Source organism: Leptodactylus fuscus, chromosome 11 (genome assembly GCF_031893055.1).
Source record: "Leptodactylus fuscus isolate aLepFus1 chromosome 11, aLepFus1.hap2, whole genome shotgun sequence".
Lineage (NCBI taxonomy): Eukaryota > Metazoa > Chordata > Amphibia > Anura > Leptodactylidae > Leptodactylus > Leptodactylus fuscus.
The window spans coordinates 24290933-24306557 of NC_134275.1; the positions used below are offsets into that span (position 1 = coordinate 24290933).

At 43.4% G+C, this 15625-nt stretch overlaps 1 protein-coding gene across 1 annotated transcript; it reads left to right on the top strand.

Moving 5' to 3' along the window:
• The first annotated feature begins 2304 nt into the window (after nt 1–2304).
• Nucleotides 2305–11402, top strand: PIN4 (peptidylprolyl cis/trans isomerase, NIMA-interacting 4). Its single transcript, XM_075260630.1, has 4 exons — nt 2305–2388; nt 3917–3984; nt 4702–4821; nt 11225–11402. Exons 1-4 carry the CDS (start codon nt 2349–2351, stop codon nt 11381–11383), a joined length of 387 nt encoding a protein of 128 aa, XP_075116731.1. The 5' UTR covers nt 2305–2348; the 3' UTR covers nt 11384–11402.
• Nucleotides 11403–15625: the final 4223 nt, after the last annotated feature.

Below are 15625 nucleotides of genomic sequence, written 5' to 3' on the forward strand. Positions count from 1 at the left end.
ACTTAGCAGTGCTGAGTCAGTTTTGCTCAACTACACATCTGATGCACACTCGGCACTGCTACATCAGATGTAGCAATCTGATGTAGCAGAGCCGAGGGTGCACTAGAACCCCTGTGCAAACTCAGTTCACGCTAATAGAATGCATTGGCCAGCGCTGATTGGCCAATGCATTCTATTAGCCCGATGAAGTAGAGCTGAATGTGTGTGCTAAGCACACACATTCAGCACTGCTTCATCACGCCAATACAATGCATTAGCCAGTGCTGATTGGCCAGAGTACGGAATTCGGCCAATCAGCGCTGGCTCTGCTGGAGGAGGCGGAGTCTAAGGTCGGACCTGAATGGAGACTGGTGTGGAGCGATCTTAGACTCCGCCTCCTCCAGCAGAGCCAGCGCTGATTGGCCGAATTCCGTACTCTGGCCAATCAGCGCTGGCCAATGCATTCTATTAGCTTGATGAAGCAGAGTGTGAACAAGGGTTCAAGCGCACCCTCGGCTCTGATGTAGCAGAGCTGAGGCTGCACAAGGGTTCAAGCGCACCCTCGGCTCTGATGTAGGAGAGCCGAGGGTGCACTTGAACCCTTGTGCACCCTCAGCTCTGCTACATCAGAGCCGAGGGTGCGCTTGAACCCTTGTGCACACTCTGCTTCATCAAGCTAATAGAATGCATTGGCCAGCGCTGATTGGCCAATGTATTCTATTAGCCTGATGAAGTAGAGCTGAATGTGTGTGCTAAGCACACACATTCAGCTCTACTTCATCGGGCTAATAGAATGCATTGGCCAGCGCTGATTGGCCAGAGTACGGAACTCGACCAATCAGCGCTGGCTCTGCTGGAGGAGGCGGAGTCTAAGATCGCTCCACACCAGTCTCCATTCAGGTCCGACCTTAGACTCCGCCTCCTCCAGCAGAGCCAGCGCTGATTGGCCGAATTCCGTACTCTGGCCAATCAGCACTGGCTAATGCATTGTATTGGCGTGATGAAGCAGTGCTGAATGTGTGTGCTTAGCACACACATTCAGCTCTACTTCATCGGGCTAATAGAATGCATTGGCCAATCAGCGCTGGCCAATGCATTCTATTAGCGTGAACTGAGTTTGCACAGGGGTTCTAGTGCACCCTCGGCTCTGCTACATCAGATTGCTACATCTGATGTAGCAGTGCCGAGTGTGCATCAGATGTGTAGTTGAGCAAAACTGACTCAGCACTGCTAAGTCTGCATTCGCATAGGAATGCATTGGCCAGCCTTCGGCCAATCAGCGCTGGCTCTGCCGGAGGAGGCGGAGTCTAAGGTCGGACCTGAATGGAGACTGGTGTGGAGCGATCTTAGACTCCGCCTCCTCCAGCAGAGCCAGCGCTGATTGGTCGAGTTCCGTACTCTGGCCAATCAGCGCTGGCCAATGCATTCTATTAGCCCGATGAAGTAGAGCTGAATGTGTGTGCTTAGCACAAGGGTTCAAGTGCACCCTCGGCTCTCCTACATCAGAGCCGAGGGTGCGCTTGAACCCTTGTGCACACTCTGCTTCATCAAGCTAATAGAATGCATTGGCCAGCACTGATTGGCCAGAGTACGGAATTCGGCCAATCAGCGCTGGCCAATGCATCCCTATGGGAAAAAGTTTATCTCACAAAAATCACAATTACACACCCGATAGAGCCCCAAAAAGTTATTTTTAATAACATTCCCCCCTAAATAAAGGTTATCCCTAGCTATCCCTGCCTGTACAGCTATCCCTGTCTCATAGTCACAAAGTTCACATTCTCATATGACCCGGATTTGAAATCCACTATTCGTCTAAAATGGAGGTCACCTGATTTTGGCAGCCAATGACTTTTTCCAATTTTTTTCAATGCCCCCGGTGTCGTAGTTCCTGTCCCACCTCCCCTGCGCTGTTATTGGTGCAAAAAAGGCGCCAGGGAAGGTGGGAGGGGAATCGAATTTTGGCGCACTTTACCACGCGGTGTTCGATTCGATTCGAACATGGCGAACACCCTGATATCCGATCGAACATGTGTTCGATAGAACACTGTTCGCTCATCTCTATTCAGTATTAGGGGAAACAGCTCACTATTAACTATAACCAATAAAGCCCCTACCCAGTATAGTGTATACTATATAGTCACTGCCCATCTACAACCCAGTCACAAAGATACTGCCACACAGACTAAATGAAGCTCTATAGGCAGCACACACTGCTGTGCAACGCATCCTAAACACGTGACTGATCACATGGTCATGACATAATCGCAGGTCCTTTAATCCACTGGAATCTATCCTGTAACATCATGTGACCGATCACATGGTCAGACGTCATCAAAGGTCCTTTAACCTAGTAAACCCTAGCACTCATGCCGCCCAAAGGGAAAGGAGGAAAAGGGGGAGCAAAAGGTAACTAGATCCCCAGGTGTCCTAGCAACAGCTTGTCTGTGTCATTGGGGGAGGGGAGTTTGATGCGGATTTGGATGTAGGTTTATCATAGAAGCGCTGCAGAATTGCTTCTACATCTGTCTGTGGGATGTGGAGATTTTGGAATGAAACGAGGCCTGCTATTTTGAATTTTCTTCACAATTCCGAGTACATTTTACTGAATATTACAAAGTACAATTTTTTTGTACAAAAATTAAGCCCTCAGACGCCTCTGTGAGCGGATTAAATTCCAAAAATGGAAAAATTTCTGTGGCTGGAAGGGGTTAAACAATAAAAAAAATATGTTGCAAGATTTTATTTTTTTTTTTAACTCTTCAAGTTGGATACTAGTGTACTATGCTATTCTGTAACCTTGTTTTGTGGTACATTGAACTTTCTGAATCTCTTAAAGGGATTCTACCATTAAAACCTTTTCTTTCTGTGGCTAACACGTCGGAATAGCCTTTAGAAAGGCTATTCATCTCCTACCTTTAGATGTGATCTCCGCCGCGCCGTTTCTTAGTAATACCGGTTTTTACCGGTACGTAAATTAGTTCTCTGGCAGCGATGGGGGCGTCCCCACTGCTGCCCGAGAACAGGATCCTGCGCCGCCTCTATCTTCTGCTGGATCCTCCCCTTCTTTCTTCAGCGGCTTCACCTCTGTCGGCTCTGACACTAGTAGAGCCGACTGCGCATGCGCAGCCATAGTTCCGAGGCCGGAATTGCGCGCATGCGCAGTCGGCTATACTAGTGTCTCAGTAGCAGAGCCAACTGCGTAGGCGTCAGAAGAAAGAAGGGGAGGATCCAGCAGAAGATAGAGGCGGCGCAGGATCCAGTTCTCGGGCAGTGGTGGGGACACCCTCATCGCATTTTCAGGGCTGGGGCCGCCCCCATCGCTGCCAGAGAACTAATTTACATACCGGTAAAAAACGGTATTACTAAGGAACGGCGGAGATCCCTTCTAAAGGTAAGAGACGAATAGCCTTTCTAAAGGCTATTCCAACGTGTTAGCCACAGAAAAAAGGGTTTTAATGGTAGAATCCCTTTAAGAACCCTCTGGACTTATTTTGTGCATGAATCAGGAACTTCGTCAACTTATGATAAAGAGAACCAAAAACATCCGATTTCAGCATGTTCTAACTTTATTCACAACATGACATAACCTGGAGAGAGGCAGCCATTTAAATACATATACCATATAGTAGTACAATATAAATCATCCCATCATTAGTCCTATATTTTTATCCCATAGATGTGTCCTATGTGTTGCCCTAGCACACATATGTCATTTAACCCTGTTCCTAAATAAATGCCACAGGTCACATAAGTGATGCTAAGTTTAGTCTTCTTCAGTTAATCCATAAATGATGTCACATGATTGATCTCTGGACTATATCATTCTACTGAGTAGACAGAGGTTTGTTGCACTAGGGTTACCAGTCCTGGTCCTATTTAAAATGTGTATGAGCAGCTTCATGACATTTCGACATAATCTCTTTATTTTGATCAGGTGGCGCAACTGGAGGTGAAGCTGCAGAAAAGAAAGCCCAAACCCCGAAAGGTGGAAACGCTGTTAAGGTACTGCTGATAGTTAACCCTAGATGGAGATGACACTATTGTGTTATAATCGTGAACACTGTTGTGACTGTGGTTCCACATCAGTGCTAGTATGTTGGTGTAACTCACGCGTAATGGCCACATCTCTTATACTGCAGCATTATGACAAAGGTGGGATCAGCAATGTATAGTATGATATGCATATAATGTGATTCAGGATATTCATGTGAAAAAAATATATATATATACAATTCTGAAATCCTAGACAAAGACATTGTATCACTGTTCTAGTAAATCCCATGCCCACAGTGTGGGAAAATATGTGCTGTGGACACGTTGCAATTTCCAAATCCGTTGCAGTTTTGGAAATCGAAGCATGCCAATTATATCTACAGAAATGCCGGCGGTTTCCCTATGGGTATAACTGAAGCCGAACGTCTGCAGAGGTTTCCTTTCTGTGAAAAGCTCTGCGGAAAAAAACGCAATGCATTGCATTTTCTCACATTGCTTTTTTGCTGTGGGGCCTTAGCCTTACAGACATAATGACAATGACAAACATTTGTAATGTGCTTTCTTCATGGGAGTGAGGTCTAATAGGGGAATTAGTGGCTGCCACAAGGGTCAGTTGTTTTTTACAGGAAGCCATACAGTATATCAGTATATTTTTGAACCACCATAGAGAACTAAGATAATGTTGAGCAAGGCACAATGATCAGTTTGTTTGTGATTATTTTTCAGGTGAGGCACATCCTCTGTGAGAAGCATGGGAAAGTTATGGAAGCCATGGAAAAAATAAAATCTGGAGTACGATTTAGTGAGGTGGCAACTCAATACAGTGAGGACAAAGCCAGACAAGGGGTAAGCCGCATGTGTTACACTTACTATATTATGCTATTGTTCACACCGCCATCAGTACTGACTGTTGCAATAGAGCTTGGAAGGTAAGATTAAAATGTTAATTATTAAAAATTAAAATGCCATGAGGAAGGGACATCTACGGTCCCGAAACGCATAGCGGTTACATCTGTGCACTCATAAGTTGGACAGATGGTTCCTGTATGGAGAAATTTTTAATGATTTATGAATAAAAGTTATTTTTTATCCATCGACCGATTTGTGCTGGATTTCCTTTCTGTGATTACAAGATTAAAATGTTCCCCAGCTCCAGCCATAAGTGTAGCTGACAATAGCAGCCGATGCTTGATCTGTCTGCATACATGTCTGCTGTTCCGCTGAACTTTTAATTGAGTTTTATCTGTGCTTTCTTTTTTCCTTCCCCTATTACATTTATTGGGAAAATGCTCTTCCACAACTAAAATTAACCAAAAAACGCACATGTTTTTCCAATACAATGTGTGAATCTCATTCAATTTGCTGATACTGTAAGACACTTTTTTTCTTTTTTTGCTTTGTTTTTGCAATGTGGCGCCTTGGCCTAAAGGAGTTTTCTAGGATTTACAAATTGATGTTTAGGATAGGTCATTGGTATCTGATTGGTATGGACCTGGACTCGCATATATCAGCCCATTAAAACAGCTGTGTTGTCTTGTTGGGCACTTCTTCCACTTTGGAGACCAGTGACGTCACCTTTATAGGATACGTGGCCTGTATGCTGCAGCTCAAGTGAGTGGGCCTAAGCTGCCGTAACAAGCTGTTATACAGTGTACAATGCTGTGCTTTATGAGAAGTGGAGAGGCTATAGTGCTTATCCAAACACTGTGGTAACTTTAAACAGCTGATTTGTGGGGTGCTGGGTGTATGACCATCACTGAGCTGATATTGGGGACCTGCGCTAAGGATGTATGACTCACAATTTCCCTTTAGGCTGAGGCCCAACGTTGCGGAATTGCAACTTTTTTTGTTGCAGTTTTTTGAACCAAAGCCAATGACTACATAAGGAATGGGAAATATATAGGAAGTTCTTATACTTCTATCTTCTGCTCAATCCATTTCTGGTTTTGGCTCAAAAAAACGCAACAAAATCTGCAACAAAAAAAAAGCTGTGGTACTGCAATGAGGGGCCTCAGCCTTAAAGGGGTTTCCTACTAAGGGGGCATTCACACAGAGTAAAGTGGCGCTGATTCTGCCACGATAACGCTCGGCAGAATCAGCGCTGATAAAAAGACTCCCATTGACTTCAATGGGTTCCGTCTTCCACGTAGAACACATTGAAATCAATGGGTTAAAAAGCCTCCCAGAACCGGAGAAAAGGTGGCTGGACACTAGAGCGGCCACCTTTTCTCCGGTTCTGGGGTCACTTTTCGGAAGTCTATGCCGGGCCGGAAACAAACCGTGCTTCTTCTGTCAGAGGTTGTACTTTCCTGCCACAGTGACGCAATGCTCTGCCCTAGCAGTGGTACAATAAAAAACTATTGCACCTGAAGAAGGGCGTGGTCTGACGCCCGAAACGCGTCGTGTGAGGTTTTTGTGGTCAATAAAACCGTGTTTACTAACTATTGAGGGGAGCGCAGTTCCTTAGTGACAGATTCATCACCGAATCTGAGTTGCTGGTCCTTCTGCTTCACATATATACGCCTGCGAGGTGTTAGGAACATTGCTGCTCCATCTGACTATCTAGTCATCGCAATCACAGAGTTGTGACTTAGGTTCACAACTCTCCAAGGTGAGCGTCATTCCATTGCTAACTATTCTATCTTATTGAAAATACTACACTACGGTTTGCTCGGTGTCTGCTGTTCCATTTTGTTTTGAGATTATATCCCAATGATAAATATCCTTTATTTAGTCCCATTGTTGTACTTTAAATTCTAGCTTCTGCCCACGATTTCGTCTGCGGGTTGTTGTTGGCGATGAGCCGCTTATATTTAGCTAAATGTGGTTGGCGGTGTCCGTGTGCCGGGTCTGCTACATCTGTGCTTATGCGCAGCAGCCCCAGCTGTATGCACATCCGTATGGAGAGCAGAGCAAGCTGTGGTGCCGTGCTGTCTCAGTTCGACTACATCGGGCAATTCGTATCACAGGGGTTGTGTTGTCTGTGTGTCCTAGCAGCATTTGTGTTTACAGTGTATACAGTAGTATATAGAATACATAGTGTATACAGTAGTATATAGAATACATACAGTGTATACAGTAGTACATAGTGGTATATAGTAGTATATAGAGTGTAAACAGCAGCATATAATGGTATATAGAGTACATACAGTGTATACAGTAGTATATAGTGGTATATAGAGTACATACAGTGTATACAGTAGTACATAGTGGTATATAGAGTGTAAACAGCAGCATATAGTGGTATATAGAGTACATACAGTGTATACAGTAGTATATAGTGGTATATAGAGTACATACAGTGTATACAGTAGTATATAGTGGTATATAGAGTACATACAGTGTATACAGTAGTATATAGTGGTATATAGAGTACATACAGTGTATACAGTAGTACATAGTGGTATATAGTAGTATACAGAGTGTAAACAGCAGCATATAGTGGTATATAGAGTACATACAGTGTATATAGTGGTATATAGAGTACATACAGTGTATACAGTGGTATATAGAGTACATACAGTAGTATATAGTGGTATATAGAGTACATATAGTGTATACAGTAGTATATAGTGGTATATGGAGTACATGCAGTGTATATAGAGTAAATACAGTGTATGCAGTAGTATATAGTGGTAGAGTACATACAGTGTATACAGTAGTATATAGTGGTATATAGAGTACATACAGTGTATACAGCAGTATATAGTAGTATATAGAGTACATACAGTGTATGCAGCAGTATATAGTGGTATATAGAGTACATAGTGTATATAGTGGTATATAGGATACATACAGTGTATACAGCAGTATTTAGTGTACATACAGTGTATATAGAGTACATACAGCGTATACAGCAGTATATACTGGTATCTAGAGTACATACAGTGTATATAGTGGTATCTAGAGTACATACAGTAGTATATAGTGGTATATAGAGTACATACAGTATATAGAGTGGTATATAGAGTACTTACAGTGTATACAGCAGTATATAGTGGTATATAGAGTACATACAGTGTATACAGCAGTATATAGTGGTATGTAGAGTACATACAGTGTATACAGCAGTATATAGTGGTATGTAGAGTACATACAGTGTATACAGCAGTATATAGTGGTATGTAGAGTACATACAGTGTATACAGCAGTATATAGTGGTATGTAGAGTACATACAGTGTATACAGCAGTATATCTGTCTGACTACCTCCTGTTTAACTCCGCCCCCAAATTATTGTGTAGCTCCGCCCACCACATAGCATGATCCTATGGGATGGCTGAAGGGCCTGTGATGTCATCAAAGGACCTCAAACATAGTGTGTGTGTAAACTCGTGCTTAACAGTCATGTAGTGACGTCATTTACCGGGATAAAAAGTAGACTATATGTTAATATCTATGTGTCAAATTTCAGGCAAATCCATTCAGCCGTTTTTGCGTGATTGAGGAACAAACACACAAACTTTCACATTTATAATATTAGTAGGATAGGATAGGATTAGTAGGATAGGATATGCTGTAAAATATCTGTATACCAGCCTATTGGGCCTGTGCTTAGCAATATCCTATATGTTATTATGCGCTAATACATATTATTTGATAACACTGGTCAACAGCCAAAATGTTTCGGGCATCAAACCAGTTGTTCTTAACTAATTTTGGGGTGCTGAGATTGAAATTGATGCTAAAATTTTAAAATTGGCTTTACTTTTCATGATATAGACGTGCATTTTATATTTCTATTTATATTTGGTTAAGAAAGCCTACCACCTGTATTTTGGCTGCAAAATAGGCGACCAGGAAAAGAGTTGGGCTCCACACATATGCTATAATACATGTTCTTCAAATCTCAGACAGTGGTTGAACCGAAAGAGACAGTCTATGCTTTTTGCAGTGCCAATGGTCTGGAGAGAGCCATCTGACCATAGTGACAATTGCTACTTCTGCAAGGTGCCTCCAATTGGGAAAGGAATTTCAAAAAGAAAGAAGTGGACTTTACAGTATCCGAATATTCCATCTGCGATACGCCCAGTAGCTCATTCTGAAGAATTGCCAGTTCCAAATGCTCCAGAAACATTCTCGCTCGATTCCACTGACGAGGAAGAAGGAGTTTGTCATGAACCATCTACCTCGTCAGATCCAGACTTTCCTGCATCGCTCTCCACTGAACCGCACCTTATATCGCAAAGTGAACTTAACGGTCTTGTTAGGGTGCATTCACACTGAGTAAACGCTAGCTTATTCTGAACGTAAAACACGTTCAGAATAAGCGGCGTCTAAAGCAGCTCCATTCATTTCTATGGGAGCGGGGATACGAGCGCTGCTTCTTTCACTCCGTGCAGTCCCATTGAAGTGAATGGGGAGTGCCGGCGTGTACGCTCCGGCATGAGCAGAGCTTGCCGTATACGCCGGCACTCCCCATTCACTTCAATGGGACTGCACGGAGTGAAAGAAGCAGCCCATTCATTTCTATGGGGAGCGCTCGTATCCCCGCTCCCATAGAAATGAATGGAGCTGCTTTAGACGCCGCTTATTCTGAACGTGTTTTACGTTCAGAATAAGCTAGCGTTTACTCAGTGTGAATGCACCCTTAGAGATCTAGACCTGCCCAAGAGTAAGGCCGAGCTCTTAGGCTCCAGACTTCAACAGTGGAATCTGTTGGCAGATGATGTTCGAATTTCTTTCTTTAGGAACCGTCAACAGTCTCTTGTCCAATTCTTCTTCATGGAGGGTGATCTTGTTGTATGCAATAACGTTTGTGGTTTAATGGATGCTCTCAAAATCAGCTATAACCCCAATGAGTGGAGGCTATTTATCGATTCATCAAAGCTAAGTCTTAAAGCTGTCTTAATTCACAATGGCAATGCACTACCATCAGTTCCAATAGGTTATGCTGTTCACATGAAGGAAACCTATAACAACATGAAAGAGCTCTTGAGATGCATAAACTATGATCAACATCTGTGGTGCCTCTGTGGTGACTTGAAGGTGGTAGCGCTAGTGCTTGGTCTACAGGGAGGATACACCAAGTACTGCTGCTTCCTATGTGAGTGGGACAGTCGTGCAAGATCAGAACACTACAAGAAAAGAGACTGGTCACTCAGAAAGTGACTGCAGCCAGGGACTAAAAATGTGATGCATCCAGCACTTGTTCAAGCAGGAAAGATTCTGTTACCTCCTTTACATATCAAGCTTGGTCTTTTGAAGAATTTTGTAAAGGCAATGGATAGAAATGAAGAGGCATTCAAATATCTCCTCTGTAAGTTTCCAAGGTTGAGTGAAGCGAAGATAAAAGCAGGAGTCTTTATTGGTCCTCAGATTCGTATGCTTCTTCAAGATGACGAGTTTTACCATTTGCTGCGTGGCAAAGAAAAGACTGCATGGGAAGCATTCAAGTTAGACGTGACTAATTTCTTGGGAAACACCAAAGCAGATAATTATGAAGAGTTGGTTGAAAATCTCCTGAAGGCATATAAAAACCTGGGATGTAACATGTCTTTAAAGATTCATTTCTTACACTCTCATCTAGACTTCTTTGCACCAAACTGTGGAGCGGTGAGCGATGAACATGGTGAACGATTTTATCAGGAAATTGCGACTATGGAAAAGAGATATCAGGGTAAATGGAACCCATCAATGCTTGCAGACTACTGCTGGACAATTATCAGAGACAATCCCATGTCTGAATACAAGAGACGTGAGTAAAGGAGCCGAATAGCAATTCAATAAGGATCTACGTTCCAAAGTTCAATAAACATACTTCATTTGTAAAAAAATTCTTAGATATGACTATAAAGTATAGTTGATTTTAGATAGAACTAAGTTTCCTAAGAATATATTTCCAAAATTTTAAAAACAGTAAACTTGCACCTCTATTATTGCAGAAGTAATAAATATGTATCATATTCTATACAATTCACAAAACAGTAAAATGAGAACTCTTCGATATCATAGAAACTAGAGCCAATTGACAGTTTTCCTTGTGATATTTGAATTCAGCACATAAAAATCATTAGGGAATGACTCATTTCATTTCAGAAACAAACAACTTTTGAAAAATTGTTGACCAAATAGGCATTTGCGTGTCAAGATCACTGATACAAGGGATCCCTCTCCTCTTTGTACAATGCTGTGACTGCAGGGCTGAAAGGGTTAAAAGTGAAGTTTGGAGGATTCTCTGATCTGATATGTTTTATTTTCTGATTGGTTGTGCTAATTCTATCTTATCATATCAAAATATTTCTTTACAGGGAGATTTGGGTTGGATGACAAGAGGCTCGATGGTTGGACCTTTCCAAGAAGCTGCTTTTGCTCTCCCTGTAAGCACTATGGACAAACCTGTTTACACTGATCCCCCTGTAAAAACCAAATTTGGATATCACATTATTATGGTGGAAGGAAGGAAATAAAACTATTACAATAAAAGAAGCTTTCAAGTATTTCTGGGATTTCTTTTCTTGCTGAGTCTCTGTTATTAAAAGAACTTTTCAATCTATAAGACAATATACATTTTTGCATGTCAGATAATAGCTATGGCATCTATTGCTCATGTCTCAAAGCTTAACAGATTTGGATACATTTTACAAAATCCTTAGGAGGCTTTCACACTACTGCCACTGTCCACCCCGGGGTTTCCATTGTAATTCCCAGGGAAACTGGACAGGGGACAGCTTGCCGCCGGGCAGTTTTAAAACCTATTCATTTGAATGGGTTTTTAAAGGTGAACGCCAGTGCGTGTATGCGGCCCGTCCACCTGGAAACACGGACACAAAGTCCTGTATATAGCACGTTACTATTCATTTCACCTCTGTGCTAAATCATGTCTTGTGGAAATTGTCTGGTTTAGGCATTATTAGCACACAGGTGAGATTGAGGGTCCATTCACACGGAGGAAAATGGTGAGGAATTTGGTTTGGAATTTTCCACGCTGAAAAAAAAAGCCTCCCATTGATTTCAATGGGTTCTGCTAGCTTTTTTTCCACTAGCGGAATTCATTATTGCAATTAAAAACTGCACACTCTTCTCCAGCCATAATCAGTGTTCTGCCTCAGATTCCTCTTCATTTTGCAACAGAACTTTCCTTTGGCAGAATGCTGAAGTGTACTTCACCTTGTTAACACTGATTAGGTCCAGATGAATGGTAGACTTGTGCCATGGACTCCACAGAAGACTGAGCAGGATCCTTTTTTTTTTTTTTCCCATGTCCTGCTTGATGTCCAAAAGAGGTGAAAGGGAAGGGGAAGGAAGTGAGGGAGCAAGTGTGCAAGTTACATAGCAGGAAGCTGAACCCACTGAACAAATGCAGAATATATGAGGACCTCCCAGAAACACCCGGAAATCACTGCTAAAGATATTGGGTGCATTTATTTACCTATTAATAGCACTAACAGACCTTTTAAAAAAAAATTGCCCAGAAAATCCTGTAATCACCTAAAGCAGCAGACAACAACAGGAAGTACTGAAAAGACCAACAGGGCCATGGACTTTGTGCAGGGAACCCCCAGATCACACCAGTAATCTAATAGCAACTGCTGAAAGCGTTCAGGGCACATTACCAAAATCAACAGAAGAATGGAGCACAAGTCAGGGCTGAGAGTTCTCGCAGCACAATAAGACAGAAACTGGTCCGGGCAGACTGAGCTCAAATAGCCAGAGGTCTGGAAATGGTCCAAGTCAAGTCCAACAGCAAACAAAAAAAAAAATACTTTCATTAATGGAAATAATTCAAGAAACCTTGTTGGTGTGGCAATCCTAATAACAAGTGATCTCCTATAGGGTGTGTAAACCATCCAGCTAACATGGTAGTAAAATGGTAACCATGTTTATAGGGAGTCTCATTTCCTTCATGACAAGTAAAGCATTAACGTGCCTTTGTGGCTACAGACAGATTGATTTGCCTGCCATCGTTCATCGAAGTGAATGGTGATTGGTTGGTCATATGACCAACTGTCCCAAACTTGTGGACAACAAACGTTTCAGTGACCAGTGTAAATGATACCATTGAAATCATACAAATGAGTCAGCACTAATGTTGGTCAGAACCAAAACCACTTGTTATTGGGCCCTTACACAAGCAAATATGAAAAATGGCTGCGCACGCCTCATAAATCGGGTGCAATCTCCGCTGGCCCATGTGCAACCAGTAAACTGGGATAAATGATCATAAAGCTGATTGGGTCGGTACTCAGTAGTCCCACACACTCTGTGACCCCTTTAAGGAAAGTGGTGAAGTGGGCAACTTTTTTTCTATGCCACAAACGAAGCATAGAAAGCATTGACGGGATTGCTGCAGCCAATCAGCACAGTATACAGCTCAGAGCAGTGAATGACATCATCATTGCAGCCATACTGTATACAAATAGAGCGGCAGAGCCAGCAGCCAGCCCAGCTAGGAATGGAGCTGCATAGGGGCGTAACATAACGAGAATTGGGGGCTTATACTCAAGTCAGCAAAAAAATCAATGTATAGAATCTCCCATAAAATAGTGCAAAAAAAAAAAAAAAAAGTTTTTTTTTTTAAAAAAAGTTCTAAATCCCTCCTTTCCCTGGAATATATACAAAAGTAGAAAATTACTGTGAAACACATACACATACCTCCCAACCGTCCCAATTTCCGCGGGACAGTCACGATTTGGGTGACATGTCCCGCGGTCCCGATTTCAACTCAGATCTGCGTCCTGAGGATGCAGATCTAAGTTGAACACATATGCGGCTGAAGCAAGGAGCTGACCTGTGTCAGCTCCTCGCTTCACCGCTGCCGCCGGTCTCGCTGACACATATGCGGCTGAAGCGCATATGTGTCAGCGAGACCGGCGGCAGCGACGAAGCGAGGAGCTGACACAGGTCAGCTCCTCGCTTCAGCCGCATATGTGTCAGCGAGAGAGGCGCGCAGAGAGCGGCGAGGGAGCGGAGGAGAAGGTAAGTTTAATGTGGAGGTGGAACGTGAAACTGGGGGCAGATGAAGGAGAGGACGGCATGACACTGGGGGCAGATGAAGGAGGGGACGGCATGACACTGGGGGCAGAGATGGAGAGGACGGCATGACACTGGGGGCAGAGATGGAGAGGACGGCATGACACTGGGGGCAGAGATGGAGAGGACGGCATGACACTGGGGGCAGAGATGAAGAGGATGGCATGACACTGGGGGCAGAGATGGAGGGGACATGAATCTGGGGGCAGAGATGGAAGGGGGACATGAAACTGGGGGCAGATGAAGGGTGTATATGAAACTGGGGGAGAGATAGAGGGGGGACATAATTTACGGGTGACTAGGCGGATTATACTGTGTGCGGACACATGAAAAATTAACGAGTGGGCAGAGTCAACACAAAAGTGGGCGGGGCTAAATTTTCTACGTGCAACGCACATTTTGTCCCTCTTTCAGTTCTTCAAAAGTTGGGAGGTATGTATACACATTAGGTATCCCTGTGTCTACTGAATATAAGGGGATCTGCAGTGCTCCTGTTCCGTTGGGAAGGGGTTAATAGGAGCACTGCAGATCCCCTATATTCAGCCAGACTGAATTCCAAGTGGGGGAAGAAAAAAACCCAGTCCTCAAGCTCAGGGAAGAGGCAGACAGACAACCAAAACACCCCCCTCTCCTTTCCCAGCACCAGCAACTACTGCACCCAAAAACTCTGACCATTTTAATTTTTGAAATTTTCCAGTAGCTGCTGCATTTCCCCCCCTCGGCTTATACTCGAGTCAATAAGTTTTCCCAGTTTTTTGTGGAAAAATTAGGGGCCTCAGCTTATATTCGGGTCGGCTTATACTCGAGTATATACGGCACTTTATAGTTGGGGGTAGCATAGAATGGAGTAACATGGGTCAGATGCCTGTAAAAGTGAGGAGTCAAAGATGTCTGTGTTGCATACATTACGGAGACAAGTCACAGCTGGATGAAGTGGTCATGGTGGGCCACATGGAAAAGAAGGGAAACGGGAACAATAAACATCTGTAAGTTGCTATATTTTTTCTGCATTGTGTTCACTTAAACTATCTGTAGAGTCCTGTGTACAGCTGGTATCTAATACTATATGGTCACTGTATCCTGGTAATATTGGTATACCTAAGTTGGGGTTCACTTGGATGTGTCTGATCTCCCCCAAAGCTACACCTCTTCTAGGCCCCACTGCAATATGTTCAATGGACCTGCACTTATCCTGTGCTATCTACAATACTGGTGTCTGCTTACATTTCCATTCATTAGGTCCACTGGGGGACCTGAAAAACATAAATCCAAACCATTTAAAAAGCAGTTACCCACATAACCCAGCAGACCACATGCGCTATAGTTGGGTCTGCCTTGTTTTTTTGTGGCCACTTACGCTCTGTACAATGTTGAAATACACAAAAAAATGGCCGCGGGCATGTGCAGTCGGCTCTGCCCGAGGCCTGATGACAGAGCCGACTGCGCATGCGTAGAGGTTTGAACCCAGCGCCGGAAGAATACGCAGAGAGATGCTGTTCCAGGTGAAGATAGAAGCGGCGCTGGAGAGTTCTCTCGCAGCATTGGGAATCGCCCCCAGTGCTGCGAAAGAACTCATTTGCATACCGAAGAAAACTGGGATTTCTACCGAACGGCGGCCCGGAGAAGACATCTAAAGGTAGGAGAAGAATAGCCTTTCTTAAGGCTATTCCTACGTGTTA